General features: G+C 43.8%; 3 protein-coding genes and 1 pseudogene across 7 annotated transcripts; 1 reads left to right on the top strand and 3 right to left on the bottom strand.

Annotated features, from left to right (window-relative positions):
- Positions 1-329: 329 nt before the first annotated feature.
- LOC112280234 (uncharacterized) lies at positions 330-3488 on the top strand. 2 transcript variants are annotated; one of them, XM_073532463.2, is made up of 4 exons: positions 330-1802; positions 2089-2278; positions 2517-3189; positions 3367-3488. In XM_073532463.2, the coding sequence occupies exons 3-4, from the start codon at positions 2636-2638 to the stop codon at positions 3428-3430; spliced, it is 618 nt and encodes a 205-aa protein (XP_073388564.1). In that variant the 5' UTR covers positions 330-1802; positions 2089-2278; positions 2517-2635; the 3' UTR covers positions 3431-3488. The 2 variants fall into 2 exon arrangements, with proteins under 2 accessions (XP_073388564.1, XP_090104953.1); XM_090248827.1 differs by having other exon boundaries at positions 2089-3189.
- On the bottom strand, positions 3220-6042 carry LOC112279845 (chloroplast envelope quinone oxidoreductase homolog pseudogene; annotated as a pseudogene). Its single transcript, XR_016502033.1, has 3 exons — positions 5715-6042; positions 4633-4854; positions 3220-4215 (listed from the first exon to the last, which is right to left on the bottom strand). The product of XR_016502033.1 is annotated as a chloroplast envelope quinone oxidoreductase homolog pseudogene (transcript).
- Positions 6043-6060: 18 nt separating this feature from the next.
- Positions 6061-12459, bottom strand: LOC112280232 (G-type lectin S-receptor-like serine/threonine-protein kinase SD2-5). 3 transcript variants are annotated; one of them, XM_090248826.1, is made up of 4 exons: positions 12321-12459; positions 10711-11893; positions 7150-10513; positions 6061-6850 (listed from the first exon to the last, which is right to left on the bottom strand). In XM_090248826.1, the coding sequence occupies exon 3, from the start codon at positions 10295-10297 to the stop codon at positions 9182-9184; it is 1116 nt and encodes a 371-aa protein (XP_090104952.1). In that variant the 5' UTR covers positions 10298-10513; positions 10711-11893; positions 12321-12459; the 3' UTR covers positions 6061-6850; positions 7150-9181. The 3 variants fall into 3 exon arrangements, with proteins under 3 accessions (XP_090104952.1, XP_073388561.2, XP_073388557.2); XM_073532460.2 differs by lacking the exons at positions 10711-11893; positions 12321-12459 and having other exon boundaries at positions 7150-8369; positions 8863-10697; XM_073532456.2 differs by lacking the exons at positions 10711-11893; positions 12321-12459 and having other exon boundaries at positions 7150-10697.
- Positions 11988-15095, bottom strand: LOC149989515 (uncharacterized). The gene is made up of 5 exons (XM_090248828.1): positions 14580-15095; positions 14358-14480; positions 13835-14257; positions 13401-13569; positions 11988-13233 (listed from the first exon to the last, which is right to left on the bottom strand). The coding sequence occupies exons 3-5, from the start codon at positions 14055-14057 to the stop codon at positions 13011-13013; spliced, it is 615 nt and encodes a 204-aa protein (XP_090104954.1). The 5' UTR covers positions 14058-14257; positions 14358-14480; positions 14580-15095; the 3' UTR covers positions 11988-13010.
- Between the last annotated feature and the right edge of the window lie 222 nt (positions 15096-15317).

The following is a 15317-nucleotide window of genomic DNA, read 5'->3' as shown; positions in this document are numbered from 1 at the left end:
ACACATTCTATAAGTTGGATCCATATTGGAGGTCCTATAGAACATTACTATATAGCTCCTAGTTACATAGTATATACAAAGGTAAGAGTGAGGCCTTCTTCACTCTTATTCAATCTTTTCTTGCTTCTAGTTTAATTTCAAGAATCTCAAGTTTTTTTGTCTTTTGGCAATAGTCATTTTAGTTTTTTTGAAATATATATATATATATATATATATATATATATATTTATTTATAATTATTTCTTTTTTTTACCATCCTTCTAAAAAAAATTGACTTGTTTATTTATATTTTTTGATTTTTTTTTTTTTTTGACAAATTGAAAAAAATACACTTACAATATTAGAACTTTGTCTTTTCTTCATTATAAGTAGATTATTTGTAAATATGATGGAGATGAAGCATCAATGTATTCAATTGTCAAATATTGGGATTAAGTTGCAAGGTATTACATGCCTCTGTGTTTAGAAGTGGGAAGGTGATATCAACATCCCCTTGCCAATTACATCCATTCAGGTGAAAAATGATAATGCTAAATCCTAAATCCTACATAGAAGCCACCTTTATGGCAAAGTATTGTATAAACTCAACCCTGTTGTCACCACTTAAAATCTCATCCATAATCCCAAGTCATTTTAATATTCATGATTGGAAGACATATTTCAATACAAAAACGTTCCACTCACTTGATTGGAGCAGATATTTCTATGGTAGAATCCACGTTCTTTCAGTCAGTCGGCAAATGCTTGATGCACTCTGACATTAATGTCGTTGGTATAATTTTAGACTTACGACAAGGGCACAGACCTGAGGAAATCAGCACCTGATCGAACTTAGAAACGGGGAGACGTCATCTACGCGTGGTAAGTTCCATCTGGATGAAGTGGCTACTTCTTTTTTAATGTGGAATCGAGGATATCGGTCATGCGAGCAGTGATCACCTGAGCAAATGGGCGGATCATCAAATCTAAAGTGGTGGACATTTCAAGCCATTTGACGAGGTGGGAGCTGGCACGCCGGTCAGGAAACCGCAAATGTTTCGGTGTTTCTTCTGGGAAAAAATAAAATAATAGTCGGTTCTCTGTAAGAGAATACTTTCAAGTACCAACTACAAGTTCCTTCCAGCTGGTATTGTGTCGTGACAGGTTTTGAGTTGGTTATAGAGGGCACAGCTCCAACGTGATCAGCCCAGAAGCCGGCCGGGGCGGAATCGGGGTTGCAAGAATCATATGTCCGAAATGTCTTCGAAGATGAACTTTACGATTAATATGGTGAATGGTTGCGGCCCCCTTAGACACGGGGCAAGGACAGCAGCACAAAAGCGCACTACCGCAGAGTGAAGAAGTTTTGCACCTCCGCTTCACCGCCCGTCCGGAATTATGAGCGCTGGGATACAATGCGACGTACACATTTGACACTGATGGCATGTACTTGTTGGCTTCATCGGCGCACCGGAGAATGATACAAACTAATCTCTCGCCAATCTAGTTTCACTATGCACCAGGAAAGAACTCGGATCTTTCTAGACTTTCCGGCAATCTGCTTTGTTGAATCGTCTCCTTAAAGTTTTGTAGTATAGAAGTTCTGGGCTTGATTCCACTTGAGTAAGCATTTAGTATTTCTAAAGCAAGGGACGACTTCACCAAATGAAGAAAGGTGCTACCCATGCTCCGTTGCATTGCACACTGTCTGCAGGCCCATTTGGAGACTTCTACGACGTTTACAACATGTGCATGGCCGAGGATCATAGCAAGGAATTTGTTGTTCAGTTTTTGAGAGCGAAACCAAGCAGCAATGTCAACATGTAAGAGTCCCTTCTAGCTCCAAGACTCCACGTTCCTTTTTGTTGTCCAATCCAACAACTAGCGGATGAAGCCTGTAAGTGCCCAGAGTGGTAGATCCGTTTCTGCGGCACGAGACAATCACAGTCTCTGTACGATTTGCACCATCTTGGCGAGAAGTATGTTGTTGACTCTGCTGTCTCCAGCCTTAGCTCATCTGTTAGATGTGTAGTCAGATGACGTTCTAGAACTGCCCTCATTTTCCGTCATCTTGAACGAACCCTGTTTTTCTTGGTTATCTTTGCGCAGGGCTGTGACGTTTGTGAAAGGGCTGTCAGAGAGATATAACCGGCAGCGTTGTGTTCGATGGCGGCAAGTATTCCCGCTACTACGCAAATGGTATTCTATACCAATGTATAGTTGAGGACGAGAGATTCGAAATTGGAATGAAGATCGACTTCACTTGGGGCTAAATGACTTCTTGGGGCTAGAGCCAAAGGTGGTAAAATGCAAAGGCTTGTGATGATGCATGAAGCTAATTTCTCCAAAACTTTTCACTTGAATACGCCAGCTGCCTGTTCTAGGTGATGTCGTATCTGCAAGTCCTCTTGAAGGATTGTTGAGTATGCTGGATACAAGCTTATTTGGAAATGAGGATACCGAGTCAATCCTGGAGGAGAGGGATTGCGGTTTTAAAAGTTCGGTACACGCATTAAATCTTTTGGCGTGCGATGCAGATGACAAATCCCGGGACTTTTTCAAACTTACAATTTCAGGTTGGAGGCATCGGAATAAGCCAGAGCCACAGGCAAGCACGGAAGTGGCTCCCCTGCAAGAATCTATCAGCAAGTCTTTGATGGAGTCTACGGTGGAGGAAGACACTTGTCCTCCTCAGCAAGCAACAGGACAACCCTCAACAGGAAAAGATTGTGATCCCTCCCAGCAACAACCCCAGGAGAAGGAAATAAGGTTTTCCGATCATCCGGAACATGAGCTTGTCCTAACCCCCGAGAACTACTTCAAGGACATCTATGACGCAATTTGTGATGCGTGCAATATGTCTGTTCGAGATGCTAAGTGGACGTACAGATGTCCAACGACGGATATAGCTGCAATTATTTTGTTCACGCCGCTTGTGCGAAATTACCACGGACGTTCCAACACCCGAGCCACCCAAAGCACACTGTCGAGCTCCGCAAGCTCTCATATTTGGAACTTAAGATTTGTGATGTTTGCAAGGGGAGCATCTGCCGGTTTCTCCGCTACCATTGTGCACAGTGCGACTTTGATGCGCATTTGGCATCAATCCAGGGCGAAGTCGGGCAAGAGGATTCGAATCCTCCTGAACAAGCATCAAAAGACGAGACCCAGAGGAGGAGCAAGGAGAGTGGGATCCATCTCAGCACATGGGTAAGTCTCTGGAGCAATATTTGGCATACCTGGAACAGAAAAATCAACAACAAGCACAGTTGCATGCATTTCAACTCAATACAGCCAGACAGAGCGCTGCGTTCATGGTGAACTCTGGCCGAGCTCTGGCTAATTTAGCTCCAGGCCCTAAGATTTGCTTCAGGGGCTGTTGGACAGGTTGTTGCACTTGTTGATACCGGTACATCACAACATTGACCATGCTTCTCAGCGGCACCACTAAGCATGAATTAGAGTACACCTGGGTTAACTCAGATCTATATTCCACTTGTCTCGGTAGTTATGGCTGGGCCCTCCGGTTGGAGCGTTGCAACATCGTTGAAGTAGCATGCCTGCTTAGTAATTTGTAGAGTGCAAGGAAGTATCATGATCCTTCAACAACTGAATATTGAGTAGCTGAAATCCTGTGAAATGTGACAAGATAATCTCATTCTGTTTCTGGTATAGATGATATTGATTACTCAATAATACCAGAAACAGAATATGTACTTGACATTTATATGCATATTGTTCGTCCCAGCTCTCAAAGGTTGATATCTAGTCCATTGTAACCAGGACCTTTCCAGTAGAATGCCCATCTATCTGTTTCTCCCAGGCTTCCTTTGCTCTTGACAGTGGGAACGTGGAATCCACCACTGTCCTCAACTTCCCCTCACTGACAAGGTTTCCTAGCTATGCAAGGTCGTTCCCGTTGGCAGTCATGAGAAATGGCACAAATTTCTGGCTTGAAAACGTTAAGAGCTGGACACCAATAGTAAGAAAAGTTTTCGCCCTTGGACTAAGGTCGATTACTCTGGCGGTCCTGGCAAGCTGGGGTTTGAAGGTGGAGCAGTGTTGGGATTCTGCACAGTGTATGACCACGTCGTACTTCCTTCCAGAAGGACTCTGTAATGTGGCTCCTTCAGGTGTTTTGTAATCCAGCACCTCATCTGCCCCGAGGCTCTTGACCAAATCGACATTTCGAGCTCCACAAGTCGCTGTCACGTGTGCTCCTCCCAATTTCGCAAGCTGAACAGGCAACCATATGCAACCAATGTTAAATTAATAAGTATTGTGTCCTCCTTCACATTAATTATAGAACTTTAATCAATCATATCCATGCACAATACAATAAAGATGGCGAAATTCAATTCATGAAAAAAGGTGCAAGACACAAGAGCATTAGGTTCTTAAAGAACAACTGTTTATTTGGAAAAGAAGCTCTATGGAGTGAGAAAACAGTATCCATCCCATGACTTCAGTACCTTGCTGAAGGGTGGGATTAGGGCTGGCATATGAACAATATGAACAACTAAATAATTTAATGAACATGATTTAGTTGTTCATATTGGATCCCGAAGCGAGGCTATTTCAGACATGCTTAAATTCAAATTTTAAACAGTTGAAAATTATGTTATGCATGTATGCAAGGGATTGAGTCAGCACCTGCACAGCGTAGGTGCCCACACCACCAGAAGCCGCTGTGATGAGCACATTCTTGTCTACGCAGCTGCCATCAAGTTTAATTCCCCCAGAATCACGCACACTTTGCAAAGCACTTTGGCCGGCGATGCCAAAAGAGGCCCCATCAAGTGCTGATACATTTTCTGGTCTCTTTATTGTATATTTGAGGGGTGATACAACGTACTCAGCTAACGATCCTCCGTTCTAAAGAAAATGTCACACATTAGATTGAAACCATTTGGCGTAACATATGGACTATGGTTTCACAGCAAATGCGGTTTGATTGAATTAAAGCTATTACGAAATCAGATGATTTTGTTTTCCGGCTTTGGTATCATTGCCTGGATCTGTTCATTATGGGCTATGGTTATGGCTGTCCTCTTTGGGGATCTAGTAAAGTTATGGGCCGTAATCTTGAAAAATCTTATCCACCAAGCCAAGGTCCATTTGAGTGGTTGGAGCGTAAGGATTTTGCTGGACGCTGCCTCTGGGATTTTTTTGAATGTTTTCGAAGCCCCCGAATACTGTTTTTTCCGTAACCGAGATGTAACTCTGATATGGTCTTGTTCTCAATGATTAAATTGGCAGCTTGTAGAGGTGCCGGTGCCTGTCCCTATGAAGGATCAGGTATTGGTGAAAGTAGACGCTACAAGTGTGAATCCAGTTGACTGGAAAGCCGTTCAAGCTGGTGTAATGAAGCTGCTATGTGTTCCGGCTAAGCTTCCGCACATACCAGGTGCAGATGACTACTTATGGATCAATTAGTGCTATGGTCGATTCCTTGAGCAGGTATCGAGTGAGAAAGACTGGAATCAACGTTACATTCTAACGAATGGGTGCAGTTTAAACATTAAAAACCAAAAAGATTATGGTTAATCGATCAAAAAACTACGGTTGCAGTCAACCATTCGAAGCAGAACTAGAAATTAAAATTCGCAAAAAAACAACCACGCGCAGACATGGACAACAACTGGGAAAATGAAGACAAGTCCATAACTGAAGGATATATATCTTGATCTTAATCCGGCAAACTTAGTAAGACAGAAACTACACCAAACATATCATGCTAGAAGGAGCAGAGAGTGAGATGCATACACGGACTCAAGAGCTGCAGCTCCCCCTCCGAACTTAGAAAACTGCAGTGCACGCATCCTATCCGGAGTACTCGCCATGACTGATAACCAATCTATTCAACACAGAATTAATTGACAACCAAAAGTTACCACCACAACCACCTCAACCTAGAACCTGAACTAGTCGACTGTAATATCGACACTAGAACTAATCCTCAGCCTGTGCATCTCTCTCTCTCTCTCTCGGAGTGGTAATCCAGCAACAGACCACGGCGAGGTCTTTTTCAAGTGAACGTCCAAACCTGATCCCTGGGGGGGGGGGGGGGGGGGGGGGGAGTGTTTGCTGCACTGATATCACCATGCACCGTGGGTAGATAATTGGTGTAGCTACATTCATCCATTTGGACAAATTATCGTTTACTTGAACAGGAGTTCATCCACTTGAACATATTTTCATACAATTTCGATGAATTTCACAATAGTATATTGTGAATATAATTATTCGCGTGGCCGTTCAAAAATACTGTGATCCTCCAGTGCGTACTATGACCTTTCAACTCCATAATTATGGAGTTGAAAAGTCAACAATGCACGCATGACAATTTGAAGAAACATTTCATTGCTGTCACGAAAGGGTAGATTGGAGTAGGCGACCAAGCGGGAGCCCGCGGGAGTGGATGGACAGGAGCAGACCAACAGGCGGGAAGCCAAGCCATGGCAGCTGCTGCAGTCGTCCACTCACCCATTCTGACGCCCACCGATGGGTGCACTGTCACAAAGTACGTACTAGCATATTTCACGCCCGGCTGTGGGTGGAAAGAGGGTGCCCAGTGATGAGAACTTGGTCACGAGAATGTTGACGCTACCACGCAGTTCATGAACGTCTCGAAAACGTTCTGTGATTGATTAATCATTCTTGCTTGATTCCAAAGCGCTTCCGCAGAAACTACTGCAAAGCTTCCTCAGAAACTACAGCAACTCATGAGGCGCTGTGGTGTCGACGGTGATCCAGCACTTGAGGGCTTGTGCAGTGATTTTCTCCATATGTTTTGAGCTTGGTTGATCACTACACGCAGTGGTGTTACCAATGAGGGAGCTTGATGGGGTGTTTGTGTCTTCACATATCACTACATTGCCAGTGCATAACATTAATTAGAAGGTGAAGCTACCTGCAAACGAAATAGTGATAGGAATAGTGGGAGAGCAAATTGGAGAAGGAAAGAAAGACAGTTGATTGACCTTTTTACCTCTTGGTGACCTTTCTACCTCATAGTTTATTGTTTCCTCCACTTCATCCCTTCTTCTTTTGCTCAATTTTAGGTAATGATGACCTATAGTAGAGGGGATAGCTCAGTTTTATTCCTAATATGCCATCATAAGAATGAACTTGATATACAAGCTTTTGAGATGTGTGGGAGTTTCTCACCTCTGCACCCGCTACTTCATGTTTCACGAGGGTGTGTGGCTACGATCACTTAGAGTATCAACATATCTCAGCCCATCCATGGTTCCGTGGAAACTTGGTCCAAAACTGAAGAGTAAAACCAAGTTGCTGAGTGGAAAAAGCTGTAAGTTGGGGCACTAAACAACAGTGGATTAAAAGATGTGAATCAAATTGTACACAAAACTGCCGATTAAATGTCAATGTATTGATGAGTTTTCTAAGTCTAGATTGAAGAGCTTACAAGCTCAAGAGAAGGAGGGTGTCCACGACAAGTGGCATGCTTTGATGACCTTGCAAGTTGTCCATCTTGATACATTATATTTCTCTTATTGATACTTTATTAGTAATCACTAGCCACTTGTGAAGGATATATTAATACTAAGGCTATATACTTATACTTGTGTACTAAGTACATATGTACACCCAAACTAGATTGCATCCTCATCCAAGATATTCTGCAAATTTTCATCCATTCAGTTGATGGCATCAGTCCTTGGCACCTACTCACAAACTGGACAAAGCTGCCAACGTTGGAACAACATTATGACAAGGAGCTTCAACAGGTTTATAACATATGGTAGAGACACCCTTTTATACCAACTACCCATTCCTCCCTCCTATTATTTCACCAAAAACAAATTGGCTGTCAATGTGAAGTTATTAGAAACTTCATAATGTTTGGAACAAATGAGACATTATTTGGGACAAATGTCATGCATGAATTCAATGCTACCACAGTTCATATGTTTTTTTAGTAAGTCTATGGCCTTATATAGGTGTATACCAAACACCTACTTCAAAAAATCATGAAAAAATTCCTTCATTGCAAAAATTCTAATTTCAACCTCTCCTTGCATTTGCAAAACAAATTCATACTTTAATCACATGTAACATTCACACAAGATATGAAACCTCATATTCTGGCAGGTTTAGGTGTCTCTACCTCATTCTTTGTGCATTTCTTGTGATACCCAACTAAGTATCACAAGGATAATAAACTCTGTCCGTTGCGTGACGACGTTAAATAAGTGCTAATTTGAAGGAGGGGACTGTCACTTTACGCCAGACAAGAACAATTCTCGCAAGTGAAACACATTCCAGCCCAGATTTTTGGTACTCACCTTCTGACCCTCTCCCTGTGCAGAGGCATCAATACCTTGAGTACATTGTAGACGCAACCTGCCCTCGGCGCTGGGAAGACTCTGATTCAGGAGCAGGATAAATATTCATTCGGACGTCAAGTGATTGAGTCGCTTGACGGTACAAGTACTAATGAAAGCCAGGTGCAGGACACTCCCGGCTAATGCAACACAGTGGCAAGCTACTCTTAGATCAAGTATTGCTATTGATCATTCTTTTAAAGCGCTGGACTTTTTCCTGTCTTGAGGGCACAGGGCATCTATGCAACAGAGACCATGCGCTCATTAGGGTTGCTAGGTAATGATCTCGACAGAAAAAAACCTAACTTCCTTCTGACATTGCAGAGACTTCATCGATAATTCCACATCCTCCGGAGATACAATTGCACTGCTTGTCCGAGATCGGAAGAAGATTCTATGCAACTACGCAAGCTGAATGCTCTCTTCTTCAACACTGACAACAGGTTTCTAAAACCACACATAGAAACAGTGCCCCTCCACTGCAATTGTGCTAATCTCTGAGCGCAAGCACGAACAGAGTGGAAGTCGACCTTACCGCCCTCCACCCACGATTCAAAACCTCGGACGAAGAATTCAAGCTCCTAAAGTCTATCCTCTTCGAGCCGGCTTTCCTTGAATCAATCCAGCCCGTTCCTCAACGTCGCTTGTAAGACCATCATCAAGACGACACGATATGCGCGTATTCGTGAGGGAGACGGATGGACTCGAGCTCACCAGGGGCATGCCGGTACAAGCGCGAAGAGGATGATGATTACTTTTGATACTGCTATTGTTATTCATTTATACTTTTCCTTCAACCCCTGTAGTGTACAGACCCACAACAGGCACGCAAGCATGAACCATTGGAGAGAGGCTCAACTCCTCAGAACCTCCGATTCTGAGCTATCGTCGTTGAGCTCTGTAACACTGGAGAAGGCGCTACGTGTATAGGTGGAGGTCATCGATGAATCCGGCGGTGCGTCCCCACTGACCATGTGGAGGAAATCATAATGCAGAGGTGCATGGTCCACGTCCACTACGCCCTCCAACATCTGCACCACCTTGGCCATGGAGGGCCTCATGTGCGGAGCATCTTGGATGCACCACATCGCAATCATGAGCACTCTCTTCACGTGCTCCCAATCTTCTGGGGTCAGGGAGCCTTGGATTCGCACATCGATAATCTCATGCCAGGATTTCTCCTGCATGCACTGGACTGCCCAGGCAGAGAGGTACCACTTTTGAGGGCTCTCATGAACATCAACATTTCGACGCCCGCTCAGAATCTCCAGGAGCACCATTCCGTAGCTCCACACGTCACACTTCTCGGTGATGCCCGTCTGCAGGAGCCACTCGGGGGCAAGGTACCCCGGCGTGCCTCGCATCCTCGTCACCACTTGGCTCGTGTCCCTGTCAAACAGCTTTGACATGCCAAAAACTGCCACCTTGGCGTGGAAGCGGTCATCCAGCAAGATGTTTTGTGGCTTCACACCTAGGTGGATTATCTTGTGCCTGCAATCTCTGTGCAAGTAGCACAACCCCTGGGCAGTGTCCATGGCGATTTGGTATCGAGCTGCCCACTCCAGCACGGTGTCGCCAAACAACCATCGATCCAGAGAACCATTTGTCATGCATTCGTACACTAACATCCTGTGGGCACCCTCGGAGCAGAATCCCCACAGGCGGACCAGGCAATGGTGGTTGATTCCACCGATGGTGGCTACTTCGGCCCTTAACTCCGTCTGCCCCTGCTTAGAGTCTCCAAGCCTCTTGATTGCCACCTTGTTCCCATCTGGCAGATCCCCTTCGTAGACAGTGCCAAATCCGCCCTTGCCCAGGACCTTCATGAAGTGGTTGGTTGCTAATGCGAGCTCGTTGTAAGAGAACCTTGGAGGAAGACCGGGAAGCGACCCCAAAAATTCTTCCTGCTCCACCTCATCACTTGACATCTTATGCCTTAACACAAACATACGCACGAATATTGCACACATAATGAACAGAATAGCTCCACTTGCGATACCAACGGCCAATTTCCATGCAGGCAACGTCGATGAATTAGCGCTTCGATCCTCTACTGAGGCCAAACAAACTCCAGGGCAGTCGCAAATTCGTTGCCGATAAGTAAGGCCACTAGTGTCGGTATGTGGACACAACGCATTTGCCGGTGCTGTGACATTCGGGCATTGATTTGCCGTTGACAATGCAAACTGTAAAATATAAACACTCAGAAAGTTCAGGTATCTCCTTCTAGACATTCCAAACTGTTCTTCGACCTTATGCTAGAAAAATTTAAATCAAATCGTACGAACAAATTATCATGGATTGAAAATAACTAAAACGAAAAAAGAAAAAGAAAAAAGAGTTCAAAATACCATGCTCTTTGAGACACTGTCAAATCACTTACAGGACATGGAAGTAGTGGCGGCACAAGGTTGAAAATCCCGTCTGTGTTGCGATGATTTATTAAGGCAGTTGTAAAATCATATTGTGTAACAGGTCCCAGGTAATCAAGAAGAACGTCGATGGCAGCAACACCGATGAGTGTGTAATTGTCAGCAAAAGCCGGGAAAATCACTGTTATTACATTCACCTGACCGCCAGCATCCAGATAGATCCCGTCTAAGATGGCTTGTTGTTGGTTGCAGTAAGCCGCAGTCTGGCCAGAATACCAAACTAAGACCGGAGTGTCCAGAGAGGATCCTTCACGAATGTTATCTTCTCGTAAGTCCCAAAGCAGTCAAATGCAATCTTTTGTAACCCGGTCGGTGCATTGGGAGGCGCCCGATCAAAACTAAAAATCTGAACCAAAGTGTTGATCGATCGGATGGAGTCGAAGACATTTCTGGTGTTGGCCATGGTTCCTGAATCCACAGGCATAATTTGCCCGTCGGTGATTATCAATATGACCTATATTTGCAACATGAAACAATCACTGAAAAATTACCTTCAATATTAAAAAGTTTAATGTGACAAAAATCAGATAAATCAAATGACTAATTTTCAATTCACATTCCTGGTTATTAATTGGCTTCTAGATTTGAATCAATGGCTAAGTTTACAATGTCTGCTCATGCCATCGACCCAATCCCATTAATTCCGGAACGAGTTTGGCTTTTTGGATCACGCGATTAGAGGATCTTGTTGCTCAGAGAAACCACTGTCAGGGAGGTTATTGGCTTTACCTTACAATTTCATAACTCAGGGACCTGCTTACTCACGGCCAGGACCACAGTCTCAAGCTGGTGATTAGCACATTGAAGAAAGATTTTCACGAATTTAAAGCCAGGGAGCGAACGAAGATATTTTTAAAAACCATCCACGATGGGATCAACTATCACAATGTTTGCACCCATAAAATGGAAAAATAAAAAATTGACAAGCAGTGAGCGACTTCCTGCGCAATTAGATTTGAAAACTCAAGCTTCTGGCGGTCGTACCTTGAGTGCAGTGCCGCTTACAAACGTTTGATTCGCCAAAATGAATGCATTTGTCAAATTAGAGCCGCCTTGCGCATTATCAAATGATACATTATTTTGTAGTGCGGTTTTCAATGGCTGAATGGTAGTGGCATCGCCAGTAATTGTTATCTGCAAAACATACGTACAATCCTGTGATACCACTGCGGAGCCAGGCTGGTGTTAGGAATGCATAAAATACACAAGAAACAAATCTAGACCTGCAAAAAGCTAGCGGACGCTTGAATCGTGATAATTTGAACATACGTAGAGACTATCTCAGCAATATATATATATATATATATATATACATATATAGTGTAAAACTGATGGAATTTCACTGTTTTTTTTTTTTTATCTATCTTCTCTTAACTTAATCATACACTATTCTGTACGTTTCACTCTACATAATATTATGTGAATTCGTGTACTGCATATACTTACTGTATATGAACATAACGCTAATATTTTAGAAACTGCCCTTGGGCACATTTATTAAGGGTTTTTCTATTTTGTGTGACGCACTGAAGAGATGAAGGGTGCAGTCACTGTTACTTACAGTCGGAAGAACGATTTTTGCTCCAGAACTTGTGAAAGTGATAACTGTTACACGATCGCCATAAGCCAGTGTGTCCGAAAGCTCTGTCACAATTGAGATACAGCCACTCAACTTGCTCATGTCAGCAGTGTCCAACACGTCGCTGGGAAGCTTGTCGCCCATGGAATGTCCAGCATCAAGAAGCACCATCACGTCCTTCTCCACTGAGGTCGCTCCAATGTGTATGACCAGGATATGAGTTCAAATTTCAGTGTGCAATGTTTGAGAAACATCGTTGTGATAATTAAGCCAGTTGCAAATTCCCATAACTACGGCTTCTTGCATAAACTTCAAATTTGCAAAACTTCAAATTGAAATAAAAAATTAAGAAGTTGCATTAAGAAACTCAAGAAGTGTTGCAAAAGCAAAAGGAAAAAAGAAAAAAAGGGAGAAAATTATTTTCCAAAGTGACCAAATTTGCATTAAAATATGGATACAATTGGTCTTGTTCCAAAGACCAATAAAGCTTGTTTTTGTAGGCATAATCCCAGTGATGGAGGATCTAAGAATCTCACCACGGCCGCTTTCGCGGTTCAAACTTGCACCCGTTTTCTGGTGGAAAATCTTGCAGCACACGACACTTCAGAGATTAATCGAACGAGGACATACCAATTCAAAATTGAATTGGGTTAAGGAACTGCGGTGGCAGTTTTATGAGAAAATTATTTCTGAAATTTTAGAGTGAGGACGCACGAGACCAGGAAAGTATCGTTGAACGCCTTCTATAGAACCAAAGTAAACCGCATAGTAAGCACGTGTCGAATTTATTGTAGTGGGAGATAATGAAATGTTTTTTAAAGTAGCATCCAACATTCTTTGAGAGCAAATGATCGCCTTTTCCTCAGATGTCAGATTGTTTGGAGGTGTCATGAGTCTGCACATTACACATAATCTCCATGTGTTAGAGGTGCAACGTCCTGAGAGATTGACGTCTTCAAACAATGTCTTCAATAACAAGATAATAGCTCCTAAATTGCTGAATTGTTGCAACATGTGAAGGAGCAGTGTATAATGTAGTTTAGTTGTAGATGGCAAGTTTACCTGACGAAGCTCTTTGTCAAGGAGAAACGAATCTTTTGACACCCCAGAGTGCCATCCGTGTTAAAGCAATACTTGTTGTTGTTAGCAAATTTGCAGACATAGCCCTCATCAGCCTGCACTGGCGTACAAGCGTGCCTGCTGCAGTTACCGTGACATGACGCCAGTAATTCTGGAAAACCCCGAAATTCCTATGAGCTACTTGACAAAACTTGAATAATGCTTCCTAATACAGCTCTACTACAGTTCTCAAGGAATTCCGCAGAATGCTTGGAAAATCTCTACTACGCACACGGGATAGATACACTTGCTTGAATGAGCAGCAATTATCCTTTCATTCTGCGCATTATGACTACTAACGGCAAATCATGTGAGAAAAACTATTTCCTGCAAAATACTGATAGACTACTGAAAGAAAGACATGTAAGAATATTTACCGCAGGAGCTCATGAAATTGGTCACAGCATTCCGCGAAAGTTGCATGACCTGGCTCTCAAGGGTGTTGATTAAATTGTCTGCGTCCGTTGAATTCTGTGCATAGCAAACGCTGAGGACGATTGCAGTCACGACAAGAAAACCGCACCTTACTCGTGCGTTTCCCATCCTCAAATTGAACACTTCTGTTTTTTTCCCGTGATTTAAATCTCTACAGGTTTTCATAGAACCTACTAAGAAGAAAAAGGCGCTGGAGGTCCCTGCGTTGGTAATAACCGATTGAGGGCACCTTCCACCTTCCAGCTTCTGTCACCAGATGTGATTCCCCCACTCTAGCGTTATTTCGCAGAGAGAACTCATCTTCCAGCGCTCTGCATTACCAAGAGACGGAAGCTTACGCAGGTAAATTTCTGGATAGAAAAGACCTGGACAGATTCTCGGGCCAAGCATGTTAGAATATGCAAGGGTGACATGGCGAAAGGCTCAAGATCGAACGACAAACAACCGGTAACGAAATTACAGTACCTCTCTCTGCAGAAACCCTCAGCCTATTCCAATTGACATTTCTGTTCTCGCCCTTCGCCAAAACCCATCAAGAACTTCGCTATTTCAATCCGATCGCCATTCTCTTCTGTGTCTTCCTGCTACCTTCAAACCAAACACTCAGACTCTTCAGAACCACAGATCGAACATCGAACCACATCCACATCGATCCCTAAACCTTCAGAACCACGAGCATTATCACACCTCAAGCGCGAACAAGTGCATCGGACCACAGCTCCAATCGCAAGTCCTCCAATACTCCGGAATGAAGCTTGTAGAGTCCACTCCCTCATCCTGGTCCAATCCTGCTCCTCCCTGCCACTCCCGGTCCAGTGTATGTTAGCCCCGCTCCGCCTGCGCTGTCAGTCAATACAAGAAAGCTTCCCGATTCGCAATTTATCAATGCGCATTCTAGATCTGCACGAACTCGAGGCCAAGTGTCCGGCCGGGGAGAGTCGAAGGCCAGAGTCGGAGGCTCGATCTGCCCTCCAGTCCACCCGCAAGTCAAACCGCCCGGACAAGAGTCAAGCTCCTACCCGATTCAACAATTCCACGTCGGCCCCGAACGAAACCGAACAGTCACGCGCTGTGACACTTACACAGAAGACATGATCAGAGCTGCAGAGAATTGCGAGATGAGCACGGGAGCCTGATTTCAGATGCTCTTCAAGAGGGGACCGGGAAGGACTTGGCACAAAAAAACAGGAAGAGCGTGATGCATGAGTTCCTCCCACACAGGCTTAGATCGCCATCGGGTGTTGCAAGGGTCTTACGTGTGATACGATGATTGCGGTGGTCCAGGAGTGCATACTGGTATCGGACTAAAAATATATTTAAGTTACACGTCCTTCAAGTGATTGTTTAGACGTTTTCCTCAGCCTTGATGTGTTCAGCACCAGTACAGTAAATCCGTTGATCAGCAAAAATACGGAGCCACATGGG

This window comes from Physcomitrium patens, chromosome 3, assembly GCF_059467195.1.
Source record: "Physcomitrium patens ecotype Gransden chromosome 3, ASM5946719v1, whole genome shotgun sequence".
NCBI classification, from domain to species: domain Eukaryota; kingdom Viridiplantae; phylum Streptophyta; class Bryopsida; order Funariales; family Funariaceae; genus Physcomitrium; species Physcomitrium patens.
This window is presented reverse-complemented; position numbering and strand designations above follow the sequence as displayed.